At 43.2% G+C, this 18,324-nt stretch overlaps 1 protein-coding gene and 1 long non-coding RNA gene across 4 annotated transcripts in view; one reads left to right on the forward strand and one right to left on the reverse strand.

Annotated features, from left to right (window-relative positions):
• Positions 1-18,324, reverse strand: part of rbfox3a (RNA binding fox-1 homolog 3a) — a 611,006-nt gene that overhangs the window by 161,189 nt on the left and 431,493 nt on the right. Inside the window, exon 1 of one of the 3 annotated variants that reach the window (XM_086272038.1) lies at positions 16,057-16,520. The exons of the other annotated variants lie outside the window; for them this stretch is intronic. Within the exon in view, the coding sequence (XP_086128164.1) occupies positions 16,057-16,182 (126 nt within the window). The 5' untranslated portion in view covers positions 16,183-16,520. Of the gene's footprint in view, positions 1-16,056; positions 16,521-18,324 lie in introns of those variants that run through there. 3 annotated transcript variants of the gene reach the window in all.
• Positions 1,304-8,140, forward strand: LOC147309009 (uncharacterized). Its single transcript, XR_015126008.1, has 3 exons — positions 1,304-2,227; positions 6,835-6,966; positions 7,935-8,140. It is a non-coding gene; the product is annotated as an uncharacterized LOC147309009 (long non-coding RNA).

Below are 18,324 nucleotides of genomic sequence, written 5' to 3' on the forward strand. Positions count from 1 at the left end.
GGGATTCAAACAATGGGACGAGGTGTGACTTCTCAGAAAGGGCACATTGAGTGCAGCATGGATAAGATCTTGGAGAAGCTTACGGCTGCCGTGAATACTCAGAATAACATCTCTGAGCGCAAGTTTGATAACATCATGGAGAAGCTCACGGCTCACCAACGGGAGATTGAGAGACCAGTGTTGGACTGTTAGAACAGCTTTGAAATTCTCATGAGCTGTTCGCACTAAAGAAAAACCACCATCATAATGCGGCTATCCCTTCGGCCCCAGCTGTGGGCTCAAGGCTGGCGCCGAACAACAACACCCTGATAACGACTGTTTTTAGACTGTTCCTCCCACTCCATGCAAGGCCACCTGGGTTGGCTGGAAGACTGTTAGACTACTTAGCCTGGCAGGGCGAAGGACACTGTCTCAGCTGAACTCTGGACACTCACACACATACACTAATAAGCACTCATACATCCCCCGTCCCCTTCCAATGCCTTCGATGCTTGTTGCCTCCTGGGAACACGAGGCGGGTCTGGGCCCGCGCTGGAGAGTCGGCGCAGTGGCAGGATGGCTGCTGTGTTGCCTGGGATTACTCCTCACCCCCTACCCAACCCTGTTGCTGGTCACGTGCTCTATAATGTTGTACTGTGGACATTTATGTGCAGAGGAGTTTTTTTGTTTCCTGTTCTCATGCTGTTTCTAAGTTTCTTTTTTTCCTCTTGTACTTTCCCATTGTAGTGTACATTTCAGTGTTTTTTCTGTAATGCAACCGTTCTCTGACTGTATCCCCATGTGATGTCTGTGTTGTGTGTGTGTAAGGTCAGGGGGCGAGTTCATTCCACTGCAGGGCAACCTGCCATTGCATGTGGCGAATAAAATTTGAACTTGAGCTTGAACTTGTAACAGACGATTTCACTGTGACAGTGGGTGTGTCGGCTCCTAAAATCTAAGAGAAAAACTATTTTGAATTTGTTGTGTTTTTTGCACAGTTAACTCAGGACTAAGCCATCTGAACAGCCCTAACCCCAGCTCACTGTTTGGTCTTTTTATTCCAGGAAATGCTCCTTATCATTCTTTAATACACTGTAAAAAAAAAGTCAGTAAAATATACAGCAAAACACTGTCAAATTCCAAGGGTAATGGAGCGTAAAACCAAAAACTTCCTTTTACTGTATTAAATAGATTGAATAACCGTTAATTGTGAGACTGGATAAAACTTTGTTTTTTACTGTAATAAAATGTTGAAATTATAAATATTTTCTGTGAAAACAAATAAATATGCATACATTTTATAATTACATATTGTAATGTTGAAAATGTCTGAAAAACTTAGATTTTACGGTATTATTTGAGTAAAACTACATCTTTTGGGGTTGTGCACATTGGAATTCACAGTATAAAGCTGTAGATTTTTAAGCAAACAAAAACATTCATTTTTACAGAAACAAGATGTTAAAAAATAGGGTCCACCGTAATAATACAACCAGTACATACCATTAAAAAAAAAAAAAAAAAAAAAGCAAATATCAGCAGTGAAAGACAATAAAACTGATAGTATTTTTATTTTATTTTAAAATTCAGATACTGATATACAGATTAAAAGTTAGGCCTGCAGTATATCATTGTTAACCTTCTGATAAAAAAATCAACAGCAAAAGAAGATGTTAAAAATAAAGTTTATGGTTGTGAATAAAATTGATTTCAATAATCTTTTTTAATTATTATTTTAAAACAACTTTATGTTGTTGTGTTTCACGCCATATTATCAGACCACCTTAAGTGGGTCGGCGTTAAATTTTGAATTTGTGTGATCGCTGTTGATTGGTAGCTAAACTGCTGGTAAACTGTGTACAGACGTTTTACGTTCGAATTGCAGAGAAAAAAAAATCTGGTAGCAACATTGTGCAGTATGAGCGAACCATTTCACCAAAAAAAGGGGAAGCAAGGCAAGACGTGGCTGCAGCGGTCTGCAGACGTGACTTCTGATCAAATTCGAACCTCCTAAAGAAACAAAGAGCGACGTTACATTGCGGGATGACGTCACCTGAAAATGACCAATAGCGCGGCGCGCTGCTGAGCTGTGTGCCAACCGCTCTTTTTTTCATGCAGGACACTCAAGTTGGCTTCGCTAACGGACACAGTTTTGAACTCGTATATTAGCGCCATTTATTGCTGCTTGGACCACAGCATCTTCGGAATTTGTAGACATCCTGGCAGCTTACAATTAGTTCGAGGTGAGGTGAGTACATGCAACTTCAAGTTATCTCTGTTATAAAAATCCACCAGCCCAGCGTTTATAGATAATTTTAGCAGTTCGTTTTTTATGAGTGAGGTTGTGAATTTAGTTAGCATTTGTGAGTTGAGTTAGCATTACTGTCGCGAGGGAAGCATTGCTCTGGATTAGTTTCTGTATATGGCGTGCTTAATTCGCTAGGGAGGAATTACCAAAGTACATGGAGTTATGTTAACCTGTAATTTCTGTGGTAAGGTAGTTCAGTCATCAAGGGGCTACGTGCTTCATTGTAAACTGCATCGGAATGAGCCACGTAGTTTCTTTCGGTGTATTGAAGCAGGCTGCAAGCAGACATACACCAGGTATGGCGCGTTTAAGGCTCATTTTTACCGAAGACACTCTGCCCCCACCCATGTCACTGGTGTGGTGGTGGTTTCTTCGTTTACATGTGCAATGGCAATGTGTGAACATCAGTGTCAGAACTCTAAAGAGTTAATAGCGCATCTGAAGAGCCATATTGTGGAAGGACACGTGGTCACTTGTCCAGTAAGAGGATGCACAAATACCTTTAGAGTTAAATCATCTTTTACTGCTCACATGTCACGTAAACACAGAGTTTTCAGACAGCAGCATTGGTGATTTATATAGAGAGTCTGCATGTCAATCATCATCTGTTCCAACCACATCAGATGACTTTGTACCCTTGATTTCCGAGCCTGCTGCACAGTCTATTACAGATGAAGATAACATGGAAATGCCCCCTCAATTCTGTGATCTTTTTCTGAGAAACGTTTCACTATTCTACTTAAAATTGAAGGGTCAGTTTCTACTGCCTCCTTCAACCATAGAGAACATTGTGGAGGCAATGCAGAACATGCATGAGTTGGGACAGACATACAGTTTGGGTAAACTTGCATCACTGTTAAAAGATGACACATCATTATCAGAGGAGGACATCAACAAAGTCTGCGAGTCTGTCAAAAGCTATGATCTTTTTTCTGCATGTCATACCGGGCCATTGAGGACAGTGCACTCCAGAGCTCAGATCTTTAAAAAAGCCTTCAACTATGTGGAACCAAAGAAAATATTTTTAGGGAGAGATGAAAACAGAAAAGATAGGTTTGCCTATTATGTGCCTTTAAGAGAGACTTTGAGATGTCTGCTAGAGTCTGATCTGTGGCAGAAATCAGAAGAGCCCTCTACTGAGCCTCCTGCTGATGTTCTGTGTGACATAACTGATAGTAAGCTGTTTTAAATAAAATGATTTTTTTGGTCAAAACCCATCATGTCTCAAGCTAGTACTCTACCAGGATGCCTTTGAAGTCATTAACCCTTTAGGCTCTGCAAGGACAAAACACAAGGTATTAGCTGTATATGCATCAGTGGCAAACTTGCCACTTCATGTACGCTCAGACACAGATCACATGTCTCTTTTTTTTTTTTTGTCTTCTTTAGCTCTCAGCGAAGGCGGTCACACTTTTCTCCTCTCCTCCTCACCCTTATCTTCCCTGCTTAGCCTCTATGTCCTTGTCTTGTCTTGTGTGCATTACTTTCCCTGGAATAGACTCACACTGTCGTTCTCTAAAACCTAAAAGAGAATTATGGATTTGATCAACTGGTCTCTGAATGCTCTCGCCCTATGACAGCTGGGATAGGCTCCAGCGCCCCCCACGACCCTGAAAAGGATAAGCGGAAGCGAATGGATGGATGGATGGTCTCTGAATGCTATTGACACCCTTTTCTCAACGAGAAATCTGGGCTCGGGAGAGCCTGAGTGCCCTGGAGGGACTTTCCCAGCCGGATACACGATGGACGGGTGGCAGAACTGGAGGATCATGTGCCTGGCGGGACTGTCGATCGAGGACGCTGAAGATATCTATCTATTTGGAACCATGATAACAGGGTTCATGCTGATCGGAGTTGGCTTAGCCCTGGTTTATCGGAGAAATAAGAGAGCGGAACCGGCTGTTCAAACCCCCCCAAGGCTGCCCGCTGGAATCGAAATGGAACGAGGCGCAACCTATCACAACGAACGTAATATGGTCAACACCTTGGAGACGCTTGCAGCTGCTGTGAAGGCTCAAAACAACACCATTGAGCATATGAGGGGAAACATCAGAGAGAGGCCTGCTCAAAATGAGACCCTTGAGCGACAGTTGGAAAACATCGCGGAACGGATCACTGCAGCTGTGAGGTCTCAGAATCAAAAGAACGATAACACCATGGAACAGAAGTTTGATACCATCATGGGGAGGCTCGCGACTCTCCAACGGGAGATCGAGAGGCCAGTGTCGGAGTGTTAAAGAGCAGCCTGAAAAGTTCTCCTGGGCTGCTCGCATGGAAATTAACAAAACCAACATAAACATTGCGGATCCCCATCACGGCGCCAGCTGCAGGCCCAAGGCTGGAGCCGAACAATCACTCCCTGATAACGACTGTGTTACGGCTATTCTTCCCGTCCCATGCAAGGACACCTGGATTGGCTGGAGGACTGTTTACTTAGCCTGATAGGCCGAAGGACACTGTCTCAGCTAAACTATGGACACGCACACACACACACTTACACTGATAAGCACTCACTCATCCCCCTCCCTTTCCAACGCCTTCGATGCTTGTGCCCTACCGGGGAAGATAGCAGTCAACTGGACCAGCACAGATGCTGCAGGACCGGATGCGCTGTCTACACCGGCTCTCTCTTACCCTTTACCCGCCCCTGTTGCTTGTCTTGTGTTTCTATGGTGTATTGATAGTCATGTGCTTTTGTGCTGAGGTGTTTTTTCTGTTATCAAACTGTTCTCCCACTAGGAGCTCAGTCTGAGTGGAGTTTTTTTTCTCCTCCTCTTACCTCATGTAGTGTATTTTCGTTGTTTTTTCCTATCAGCCTACCTTTCTGACATGTCTGCCCAATGTGATGTTTGTGTAAAGTTGGTCAGAAGGTTCCTTTGTAAGTGCGCATGCGCCATTAGCGTGCTGCCTGCTGTAACCCTAATTTCCCTCGGGATGAATAAAGTATTCTGATTCTGATTCTGATTGTCTTACTGTGCAGGGAGAAAGATTTTAAAGAGTTTGTTCATGCTAATGGGTTCTCTGAATTACTGGCAGACTTGAAAGAATTGGAGGACAGTGGGATTGTTGCATCAGATGAAACTAGAGTCAAAGGAACTTTGTATTGCATTGCTGGTGATAATCTGGGTTCTCACTGTATTGGTGGCTTCACTGAAAACTTTAGTTCTTCAAAGTACTTCTGCAGGTACTACCTGATAACGAAATCTGAATTTCAGGGTGCTGACCCAAATCTGTGTGGACCAGAACGTACCAAAGAGAACTACAACTCTGCTGTTGATCGCCTCCAGATTGACAATACACCAGACGTCGAAGGAGTGAAGTTCAGGTCAGTGTTCAATTCACTGAAATACTTCAACGTTTGTATGCCAGGCTTGCCACCATGTCTAGGTCATGATATCTTTGAGGGAGTTTTGGCTTATGATGTGGCACTGTATCTGAAATACTTCATAAAGAAAAAAGCATGGTTCACTTACTCAACTCTGAACTGACGCATCAAACAGTTTAGTTACCATGCCTCTGATGCTTCTACAAAGCCATCTGAGGTCAGTCCTCAAGCAGCTAAACTCTCAGGACAGGCTATACAGAACTGGAACTTCCTCCGACTGCTGCCTCTCATAGTTGGTGACATAGTGACAGACCCCACAGATGATGTGTGGAACTTAACTCTGCAGCTGAAAGATATTGTAGACATGGTGTGTGCTCAGAAAATTTCAGTGGCTCAGGTAGCATATCTTGATATTCTTATTCAAGAATATTTAGAGTCAAGAAAAGCTCTGTTCCCAGAATGCAACCTGAGACCAAAACACCATTTTCTACGCCATTACCCAGCACTGATTCTGAAATTTGGCCCACTGATAAGATTATGGACAATGCACTTTGAAAGTAAGCACAGTTATTTCAAGAGGTGTGCCATAAATCTGAAAAATTTCGAAAAACCTCTGCCATACACTCTCTGAAAGACATCAGATGTTTCAAGCCTAGCTTGCAGCAGGGTCATTGTGTCAATCTGTCTTGAAAGTCAAAGATGGTTCTCCATTTTACTCAGTGCTGTACAGTAAAGCCATTCAAGAAGCAGTTCAAATGTTTGACTTTACTGAAACCAATACAAAGGTCACAGTAGAAATGATGTACAAGGGAACACAGTACAAGAAAGGACACTTCCTTGTCACAGGGGGCTCTGACTCTGTTGAGTTTGGTGAAGTAGTTCTCATTTTGATTAAGAATGACAGTGTTTATTTTCTGGTGTCGGTGCACGTGACAGAATACCATTCTCAGTATCATCTGCACTCAGTGAGAAAGGAAAAAGAAAAGATGCAGTGTGTGAACATCATTGACTTAATTGATTTCTATCCATTAACATCTTACATGAAGTATGGGTACCAAATGGTTCCATTAAAACACAGTGTGCTGTCACAATAATGGTGCTGTTAGTTTGGTACTTACGAAACACTGTATAAAAGTGTAGTATCAAGCAAGATCTGCTTCATATTTTAAGACCAAAGGTACCACTTGGTGTAAATTGACCTTTATTCACATTCTTTTATCAGACATCTTGGAAATGGGGGACAGCATAAGGAGTTCCATTACTAAGGTGCTGCCGGACCTGTCTGCCTCAATCCTTGAAATTGTACTGGAGGCACTACAATCATTAGGAGTGGAGACATCTGAGAAACAAACCAGTAAGTATCCGGTTGTTCAGTGATGACGCGACGAATCCTACTTCCGGGTCTAAAGTAGTCTGCGTTTAATATGGCTTTTGTGTTGTTAACATGTTTAATGTTATGTATTTTCTTCTATTTGATCTCAAAAAGCTCCTAAAACAGTCAGTGATCACTGTTGACCTCCCTCGGCTTTTATTACCGCTAATCATTTATTTAAGCTCAGTTTTTAAAACCTTAGGATGTAACTACAGCCCACCCCATGCAGCAGTATATGAATGACTAACCTCGTATTGTGGATGGATTATCTCAGTTGTTCTCCTGGCTGAAGTTTGGTCCTTTTACAGCATCCTGCCATGCGATTACATTTGTTCCTGACCACCGAGAACACTCACGTTAACTTTTATCGAGTGGAAAAAAAGTTAGCTTGTTTATATTATGCTAACATAGCTGTGTTAGCTAGCGGTCACGTAGCACATCATTATATACCAGCTAGCCCAACTTCAGTAACCCTACAAACGTCACTGCTGTTTAGTTTTCTGTCTTCATTTATGTTGGAAGTGATAACAGAGCTGTACATTTTAATTTGTTTCCAAAACCCCGCAGTCAGGACATGCTATATGGTATTTAGATAGCAGGGAGTTAGCTCGCTAGCTTCTAACTTCTAACTCTGTTAAATGTCATAAATTCCGTTTTCATGGATGCCTGGATGTTAAACTCAATTGTTACACCTGGTAGAGCAGAACGCTGATCATTTTAGATGAAAGACTTTAGACAGTTTTTCAACTCTCAGTAATGCCACAGTGATCGTTTGATATATGGACCTGCAGCGGAGTTTAGACCCAGACACGGCTAGTGACGTCAGACTGAACAACCGGATTATGATTTCATTGCACAATAGCCATGAAGGGCTTTCTGTTTTTTCTATTATGCTTTGGCCATTGTCCAAAAAGTACAATTAATCTATTGTTTGTGATATTGTTTTACAGCACCAAATATGGAAATTTCAAGCCAGGCCAGCATATCGTCTCCATCTGTTTTAAGGTTTAAGGGTGGTGGCACAGCTAAGACCCAAGAGTCTCTTTCAAGGTTAGTAAAGTAAACAGATTCAAGAAGATATTTTACACATTTCTTTGTTGTCTGTCTCTAAATCTTATTTTGTCTTTATTATGATTAAAAAGGTTTGTTTTGTTCCTACCCTTTTCAGACACTGAATTTGAGCAGAAACCATAAGGATACTCAAAGGACCTGTGACTCTCAGGAAATGGTGAGATTTCAGGTCATAATGTTTTTTTCTTTTTTTTCTCCATTAAATTCATTTTCCCTTTTCCCTTTACAATATTGCTGTTTTGTTTTTGTAAACAGCATCAAATGAGAGGGACAGATGAAACAGTTTCAAGACAATGGCAGGAAAAACATGCTGAAGATTGAAACAAACCTTGGCTGGAAATATTTGGTATTTGTTGTTCAAATTGTTGAAAAACATTCAGCTACACTGCAACACAGGGAAACTTGATTTGCACTTATTTTGTTACTTTAATTTCTTGTCTCATTATTTTTGTCAGTTATTATTGTTTATGGTGTATGCCCTTCTTGTTTTCTTTCTGAATGCAGAAGGTATCTAGCCAGTCCACAATGAAAGCTTCGTTGCACCCCATTAGTCGAGTTAGCAGGCCGCACGCTACACCGGCATGACAGAAACAGCAACTCAGGTAAAAGCAGAGGAGGGGGGCTATGTGTTTACGTGCATAACGAGTGGTGTTGTAACAGCAGGATCATTCACACACACTGTTCTCCTGATTTGGAGGTTCTGGCAGTCTCGTGCAGATCTTTTTACATCCCGAGGGAGTTTACAGTAGTTATTGTGATAGCTGTTTATATACCGCCGGATGCTAACGTTAGCACGGCTCTCAGCCTCTTGCTCAACACCATAAACAAACAACAGCTTGCCCACCCCGATGGGGTTTTTATTGTCGCCGGCGACTTTAACAAAGCGTGCCTAAAGACTGTGCTTCCTAAATTTGTCCAGTTTGTGGACTTTGCTACGAGAGGAGAACACACTTTGGACCATGTCTATTCAAACATCAAGCATGCTTTCAGAGCGACACCCCTCCCCCACAAATACAGGCCATTTACCTGGCTGGATCTGACCACCTCTGCATGTCCCTCACTCCCACCTACACCCCCCTGCTGAGAAAAACAAAGCCCCAGACGAAGACAATAAAAACCTGGCCTGAAGGAGCCCTTTCTCAACTGCAGGACTGCTTCTCAACAACTGTATGGGATTTATTCTCCAGCCACAACCTCCAGGAGTACACGGACACTGTACTCTCGTACATCAGGAACTGTGTTGACAATGTCACCGTCAACAAAAGGGTCAGGGTGTTTCCAAATCAAAAACCCTGGATGAATAGCGAAGTGCAATCCCTCCTAAAAAGCCGCAACACTGCCTTCAAGTCAGGGGACAGGGCTGCGTATAGGGCAGCCAGGGCAGACCTGAGTAGAGGCATCAGGAAAGCTAAGGCTGCCTATAGGAGGAGGATTGAAGATCACTTTGTTGACAACGACCCCAGAAAAATGTGGCAGGGGATCAATCACATTACCAACTACAGAAGCAATAACCAGGCGACATCTAGGACTGATGCCTCGCTGGCTGAGGATCTAAACTGTTTCTTCGCCCGCTTTGAGACGACCAGGCCCTCAGCTGCCACACCACTTCCACCCGCCCCCAGCACTGGCACACTAACACTCAGGGAGCATCAAGTGAGGTGTGTTCTAAGGTCAGTGAATCCCAGGAAGGCGGCAGGTCCTGATGGAATACATGGAAAGGTTCTCAGAGCATGTGCTGATGAACTGACTGGAGTCTTCACTAAAATCTTCAACCTTTCCTTGTCATCAAACACCGTCCCGCCCTGCCTCAAAACCTCCACCATCATCCCCATCGCCAAGAAGACAGCTGTGGCCAGCCCAAATGACTACAGGCCTGTTGCACTTACGCCTGTAGTGATGAAGTGCTTTGAGAGACTGGTCTGTCAGCACATCAGGGCCGGTCTGCCTCCCACTCTGGACCCCCACCAATTTGCTGACAGGACAAATCGTTCCACCGAGGACGCTATCACCATAGTGCTCCACACTGCGCTGAGTCACCTGGAGCACCGAGGAAGCTATGTGAGAATGCTCTTTCTGGACTTCAGCTCAGCATTCAATCATATCATCCCGGAGATCCTGGTCCAGAAACTGTCTCACCTGGGACTCTCCACCCCCATCTGCCTCTGGATCAAGGACTTCCTGACAAATAGACCACAGTCTGTCAGACTCGGCCCCCACCGGTCCAGCACCATCACACTCAGCACCGGGTCTCCACAAGGATGTGTTTTGAATCCCCTCCTGTTTATGCTCTACACATCCGACTGCTCCCCTACCCATCTCTCAAACACCATCATAAAGTTCGCGGATGACACCACAGTGGTTGGACTCATCTCAAGGGGGGATGAGTCGGACTATAGAGATGAGGTCAACAGACTGACTGAGTGGTGTTCAGTTAACAACCTCCAACTGAACACCACGAAAACTAAAGAACTTATCTTGGACTTCAGGAAGGGCAGAGCAGACCCGGCCCCACTTTACATTCACGGGAGCTGTGTGGAGAGGGTACACTCCATGAGGTTTCTGGGCGTGCAGATATCTGATGACCTCTCCTGGACTGCAAATACTACAGCGGTGGTTAAAAAGGCCCAGCAGCGTCTCCACTTTCTGAGAGTGCTCAGGAGGAACAACCTGGAGGAGAGGCTGCTGGTGACATTTTACAGAGCCACCATAGAGAGCATCCTAACGTACGGCATAACAACATGGTATGCAGGGTGCTCAGCTGCGGACAGGAAAGTACTGCAGAGGGTCATCAACACAGCCCAGAAGATCACTGGCTGCTCTCTGCCCAGCCTGGAGGTCACTGCAAACTCTCGGTACCTCAGCAAAGCTGGCAATATCATCAAGGACCACTCTCACCCCAGCAACCAACTGTTTGAACTATTACCGTCAGGCCGACGGTACAGGTCACATAAAACCAGGACAAACAGATTCAGGGATAGCTTCTTTCCCAGAGCTATCACCGTAGTAAATAAGCACAAAAACAATTGAACCTATTCCATACAGTCACTGTCATTATATTATGCTGCTATTCATACTTTCATTATATCCGTGCTGCTATCCTGTATATATCCAGAAATGCATATACTATTATATATTGTACATATATTTATTAGTTTCAGATGTAGCCATTCTTGTATTTTGCTTGTTTACATTATTGTATTTTGCACAACTCTGTTGCTTGTGAAGCTCGCACACAAGAATTTCACTCACATGTGCTGTACCAATGTACCTGCACATGTGATGTGACAATAAAAGTGATTTGATTTGATTTGATTTGATATTGTTTGAGTACTTACGATTGTTTTTTTGTACTTTTTATATTTTACATTTATATTTATTACTGAAACTTGCACCAAGGGAGTGGCACTCCAATTTCGTTGTACTCTGTACAATGACAATAAAGGCTATTCTATTCTATTCTATTCTATTCTGGCAGAAATGATGGCGGCTGTATTCTTTGGTTTCCCTACACATCACACCCTGCCTGTTTATACGAGGCTCTTCAATTAAGTCTGCACCCAAAGATTCAATAAGAGGTAAGCAGTGGTATTATTCAAGTTTTGCTAAAGAAAGATGGACAAGAGACACTAATCTTAATCAGCCGAGCTCAGGTTCATGTCCAGGTGAGCAATTTCACACGCTATAAAATGTCGATTGAATGATAGGTCTCATCACCATGCATTCAGCTATTAACTTCAAGTTCTATGATAAATCAATAGGAAACTTAAATACGTTTTCCAACAAATTATGATTGTGATTAGGGCTGCGTTGTCTATGTATCACTTTTACATAAGTAGATTTAAAGTATAACTATTGCCAAAACGCAACCTGGGCTGTTTTTTTTTTTTTTTTTTTTTTACTGTATCGATTTTGATGCGCTCAAATTTATGCCCCGGCCCCCTAGTATTCCCATTCACTGGCTATTGACCACAAAACAAAATCACGGTCAATCTCAAAAACGGCTCGTTTGTCGTAATTATGCTTTTAGATATATGTTTGTCTTGTTTACAGTAAAAAAAACAAAAAACAAAACAAAAAAAACAGCCCATGTTGCGTTTTGGCAATAGTTATCCTTTAAGAACTGTATATTTTACACTTAAGAAATAATTTATCATTAGATCTGTTTTTGGCAGCACGTTTTGTTCATTTCTGTGCATTTTGCTCAAGCACTGATCAAACTTTGTCCATTTTTTTTTGCTGCAGAGGGGATCCTGCCAGTCCAAAGTGAACTCCTGATGGACATTGAAGTACTCCTGCAGAGCTTGTATCTTTGACACCATGCGCATTAGAAACTCCACTGAGTTCTTTCCTTCACCAAGGCAGGACCCAGTGACTCATTACTGTTGATAGGTCAGGGGCAGGTAATATTTTGTTTCATGTTTATTCATTCCTCCATGGATTACCAGCCATATATATGGACACATGCTGTATTCTCAAGATCTATGCTGTTTTGTAGGAATAGAGAAAATAATATGTTTAGTCTGTTTTCAAATGGTATGTCAAATTTTCTCATTGTTTCAGTAATATTCTCTACCTTGGTTGTATATGAGCATCTTTAGATTTTTCTATATTTAGCGGTTGCAAATGTAAAATGTACGGTAAACCATTTATGTTCCTCATATTGTACTGTATTTTTAGCGGTAAAATACCGGCAGCTGTGGTTGCCAGGAATTTACCGTAAAATGTATCTGGTCAAAATAAAATGCTGTAATTTGTTATACAATTTCACTGTGTTTTTTACTGTCAAAGGTTTTAATAATGTTTAACATATTTCTGTTATTTTTACAGTTATTTACAATAATAGGGTCTATCCTATTACTGTTAAGTTAACAACAAATTACTGTAAATATTATTATATTATAACTTTTTCTTTACTGCAAATATCCGTAAAAAGCTATGGAAAGTTGCATTTTTTACATTAAATTGCTGTATAATTGACAAATATATTAGTTTTTTTTCTATCATGATTTTGGTAAAATAATACGTTGTCTACCTTAAAAATTAGGGTTACAAAACCAATATACCGTATTGTCTTTTACAGATTCCACATTTTTTACACGGTATGTTCCTGACAACCACAGCTGCCGGTATTTTACCGTAAATTTGACAGTTTTTTTTTTTACAGTGTATTTGCCTTTTTCTAAATATTGTCTCCATTTTTATTTTATTTTTTTTATTTTCAGCTCTTTGTTCCTGCCTTTCTCTTTTCTCTGAGCTGAACTGAACATGTCTGTGTTTTGTAGCATCAGCAACAACGCGATGGTTCAAACAAACTACATTTGAAAGGAGTGTGGTGGTGGTGCTCTGTGCGTGTGTGTGTTTGTGTGCTTGTGCATGCCGAGAAACTCATGAAGGCAGTAAAACTGCTGTGGTACAGGATGCTGATGGTTCTGTGTACTGAGACCTTTGAAGCTCAGATAGAAAGAGTTTCCTCCAGCAGTAACAACCACTTCACTTTATTCTTACACATCAAGCACAGAGAACAAGAGGACACACAAACGAGGGTTTCCAAAGCCACAGACTGTTTGGGATCGTGCTGTAAATACATTCACTCATCTTCTTAACACCTCAGCAGCTGTCTCAGCTGTCCTGAGGCAGGCCAGCCTGAACAGGTGATCAACAAACTCAGCCTCCCAGCCTGGGCCATCTGCGTGTTTAAGCATGTATATTGTGTTTGAGATGTCATCAGGTGCTTCAAACACACTCACATGGAGACTGTAGGTTATATAATAAACAGCCATTAATTAATTTTATGTGGAAAGACAATTGGCCGTGGATCACAGTGAGATCATGGCCCTGAGATAACAGACATGCACAAAACTCAGAATGTGTGTAATTATTAAATCAGTTGTTGTTGCTTAAGCAGAGATAAATCACACGTGTTTGCATAACACTGTTTTTGCTCCACAGTAAAGCTCATGTAGTACTCTCAGCTGTACTATCCACACAATGTTTCACTATTACCGTTGTAAAGACAAGCAGAGAGTGAAAGGAACATGAACAGTTTATTTCTCCACACTCCTCAGTGTAATTCCAACGGTAGGTGCAATAGACAGGAAGTGTTTAAGTATCCGTGTGGTTTGGTAAAGATTCATACCTCCTCAGTCCAACCCTTCCACCCTGGGGAGTGCAAAGGAGCTTGCACAAGCAAATTTAGCACATGCTATTGACTTAAGAGGACTGCATTTTCCAAGGCAATGCCTCAGAAAAAAGGGAGAGAGAGACAAAGGAGGATTGAAGAGGAGCAAGGGAAAGGAAATCCAATATACAATGATGGAAGAGAGAAATATATGGGGGGTATGCTTAGCTGCAGTCACCGCTGTCTGTTCATATGGATAAACAGAGGACGGGCAGACGGATGGATCCTACAGAGGGTTTCAACACAGCACACAGAGGCTTGACCACTGCCAGCTGTTCAGATACTGAGTTACACGTTTCTTTCTCTCAGTTTCTAAGGCAATCATCAGAACACGTCCAATGTACCTGATCCACATCAGCACACACCGAGCATCAGTTTGCATGTGTGCTCGGGTATGTCCAACACACACTGGATAAAATACTTTGGCCCACAGAACATCAAAACAGATGAAGTACAGTACTGATACTGTAATGCTGTATTTTTTGCTTTTTTAAATATTGCTGTGTTACAATGACGAGCTGCTCACTGCGTACGTGTCTATTTCCTGGCAGGAATTGGTACAAAGCTTTGTATAAACAGCAGTTGTGGAATCTGCTGCACTCGGTGAAGGATGTGGAGGTTTGTACTGTGACAAAAAGTTTGAACCTGATGACATAAAGACGTGAAAACTAAAAAGTCTGTTGAGCAGAAGATTCACATGCCAAAGAAAACACCAGGAGGGTTGAAGCTCATCGCTGCACTTCAGCAACAATAGTTTCACTTTTTATGACCAACATTTGTGTTTTCCACAGATGAAAAAAGTCTGCGCAGGAAAAACAGCAAAATGATGCGACAAGATCTGCCCATGTGTACCAGAGGCAATGAACACACACACACAGACACACACACACACACACACACACACACACCATTAGCTTCTAACAGACTGCTTCCCCGAGGAGTCGTGGCGTTTGTGTAGCCACATGAAACAAAGTGTGTGTGTTTGTCAATCCCAGCTGCTGCGTTCTCTCTGTGCATGCGTGTGTCTGCATGTTTGTGTGTGCGGACAGCAGCCAGGTGGTCTGGGCTGCCCTGTAAAGGTGATGTGTGCTGACTATTTGGAGTCAGGACGTGGCAGGTTAGCTCACTGCAGCATGCTCGTATTTTATGTGGCAGCTCTCTCCAGTCTTATCATATTTTATACGGCCGCAATAACAGACTGTCTAGAGAAAAAGGGACCGCCTGCCACCGCACATGGTGCCAGCAGTAAAACCAGGCAGGCGCATGCTCGCGCAGAGCCATGCAATGTGCTGGCACGTAACACGGCAGCTGACCGATCTGCTGAGTACTTTTACAGTAAACAAACAGAGTGAGGTGCAGAGTAATAACTGAAGCAAAACAGCACGATTAACAGAAACACAGCCATTGGAGGGACAGGCATGGAGCCACGTCAAGGAGTGAGCCAGCACTTACTCACTGCTGCTCTCAAATTCAGGTCTGAGCTGACATCTGTCTCTGTGCTGCTGCCCGCTGAACACACACGGGCGCACACACGGGCGCACACACGGGCGCGCACATAGGCACACAGCTTAGCTAACAGTTTTGAGTCCATGTTCATGAGTGCATGCATACCAGAGCAGAAGACATGGAAGTAGTGAAGTGTGCACGGATCATTAAAGTTTTTCCAAAGTGCCAACCTGTGAACATGTTTGTATCAATAAGACACACAGAGCTGGGTCACAGTGCCACTGAAGTAATAATAGAAACAACAGATGCAGAATAATAAAGAAGAAGAGGAGGAGAATGAAGAGAAGCTTGTTTGCTGGTGTTGTGTAATGTCTTACCTGGGGCAGATAGAGAAAAGCAGGCGGGCACTGCAGAGAGTGGGCCAACATCCCCGACCCGGACAGCAGTACACAGCCAGAGTTCGCCATAGAGCACAGCATGTGGAGGCGGGACAGCTTACTCATGGAGAGTCACTCACACTTCTGTTTACTTCACTCTCACTATCCTCGCTCTCTGCCTTCACTTCCTGTCCCCTCCCTTCTTGCTTCTTTACTTCTTTCAGTGGCAGCGATGAGCAGTCAGAGTTAATACAGCTGATGCACACACACCACTGAGGATGCCAGCACACACTCTCAGCAGCTGAAGCTCAAGAAAATCCCGTGTGTGTGTGTAGGAACGTGAAGCCTCTGCTTCTCTTCTTCTCTGTTTACTTTGAGAACGAGGTGCAGAAACCAAGGCACACGAGCAGCTACAGAGGGAGGGAGAGAGGAGGGATGCAGGAGGGAGAGAGAAAGGAGAGTAGAGAAGGAGGTGGCGGCAAGGCAGGACTAAAAAGATCTGGGAGGTCCTTAAGGAAAGGAAGGGAGTGATTGGAGGAAAAAAAGAGGGACTAGGAGGGACGGATTGGATGGAAGAGGAGCGGCTGGAAAAGAACAAGGAAGGAGAGGATGGGGAGGAGGAGAGAGGAGGCTCTGGAGTATCCTGACATCAAACGCGCGAGGATAAGAGACTGTGCATCTCTCTGTGTGTGCACACTCACACACACATAACAACAGAAGCTGGTCCACGTCATTAACACTTACTATAGACAGCTCTGCCATGACCAGCTCTGCGTTAACGCAGATCTGCTCTCCTCACACACAGACACACACACACACTCACACACCTCTACCATCAGTATCTCATTGAACAACACAGTATCTCAGCAGTAAGACCACTCAATGCAGCACTGCGCCTCCTGCATGCATGAACAGTGGATCTGCATGTTCTGCCCACACGCTGGCAGAACAAACCGTACTGTGAGTGGTGCTAACACCAAAGTACAAACAGAGCTGTTAGGACTGATGAGGCTGTGAAGCTGCTGAACAGTGTCTCCAACAGGTTTAGTTCAGAGGCCTCCTGCTGCCTCCTTCACCACACAGCCTCAGCACCTCCGTACCAGCTGAGCTGAACAACTACTGGCCAGCTGTCCTCAAACATACCAGAGAGTCCACCTAACAGCATTGATGAAACATCTCCTCCTGAGACTGTGTACAGACTGAATCTGACAGAGGACGATGCAGTCGTCTGTATATTACAGACATGGCTGCCCAGTGAGGATCAGCGTCTTTACTTACTGAAGTCTGGCTGTTTCTACTGAGAGTCTTCAGGAAATGTCACTGCTGACGGATTACTGCCTGACAAACATGCTGCAGTGGTCTGTCTGTCACGGTCAGAGGTGGCAAAGTACAGACTTTCTTTAGTACAAGTACAAATACTTTTGTTAAAAAATACTCCTGTAAAAGTTAAAGTACTGAAGAGGTATCGTGGCTTTGCCTCCACACCTAAACAGGAAAATGAGTCCAGTCAGGGCAGCCGAGAACATACAGGAGGCCTCCTCAACAAAGTTCTACTCAAACAATCACTTAAGAAAATAACTCTGCAAACTGACCAAAGGAGAGCCAGCTCGACTTATAAAGTAAGGGAATGAACCATCGTATACTTTAAAGGGGAAAACCATAGAGACAACAGCTCAGTGTAATAAAGGATGAACTGCATTCCCTCCTGTGTGGTCACAGCAGCTCCACCCTCAGCCTCCTCTTACTCAAACCAGAGCAGCAGCCAGGTAACTAAAAACCAGCACAGCAATTACTACCACACATACCACAACAAACAATACAACACAGGTCTATGCAGTCATTTACACTATGGCCCAATGAAGGACTTGAGTTACTTCCTGGTCACTGAAGCTTAGATAGAAAGGTAAACATGAATACTACCAGAGTGTTTCAGCTGTTGGGAAAATAATCATAAGTCAAAGATGATTGTACTGCATGTAATCTTTAAGTCTGCACTTGATGAAAGTGAGCATCCTTCCCTTTAAATCGAAGCTCTCTTCTTGCTCTCCTGTCTTTCTCATCTTTCTCTGAGTGAAGTTAGCTCTGCAACACACTGTGAGACAAACTGCACACAAACAGTTTGTGTGACTGTTGATGGTTGTTGAGCTGATAGAAACGCTGCATTTGAAATTAAAAATCTAACTCCCTTCATGCTCGTTTCTCACAGGTTAGATGCAAACTTACATCCTGGCCCACTTTAACCCCTCAGTATAAAAGCTATAAATGATA

This window comes from Aulonocara sp. 'chitande type north' Nkhata Bay, linkage group LG18 (genome assembly GCF_057382095.1).
Source record: "Aulonocara sp. 'chitande type north' Nkhata Bay isolate Kocher_YH1m ecotype deep benthic linkage group LG18, A_spYH_male_GT1.1, whole genome shotgun sequence".
Taxonomy (NCBI): Eukaryota; Metazoa; Chordata; class Actinopteri; order Cichliformes; family Cichlidae; genus Aulonocara; species Aulonocara sp. 'chitande type north' Nkhata Bay.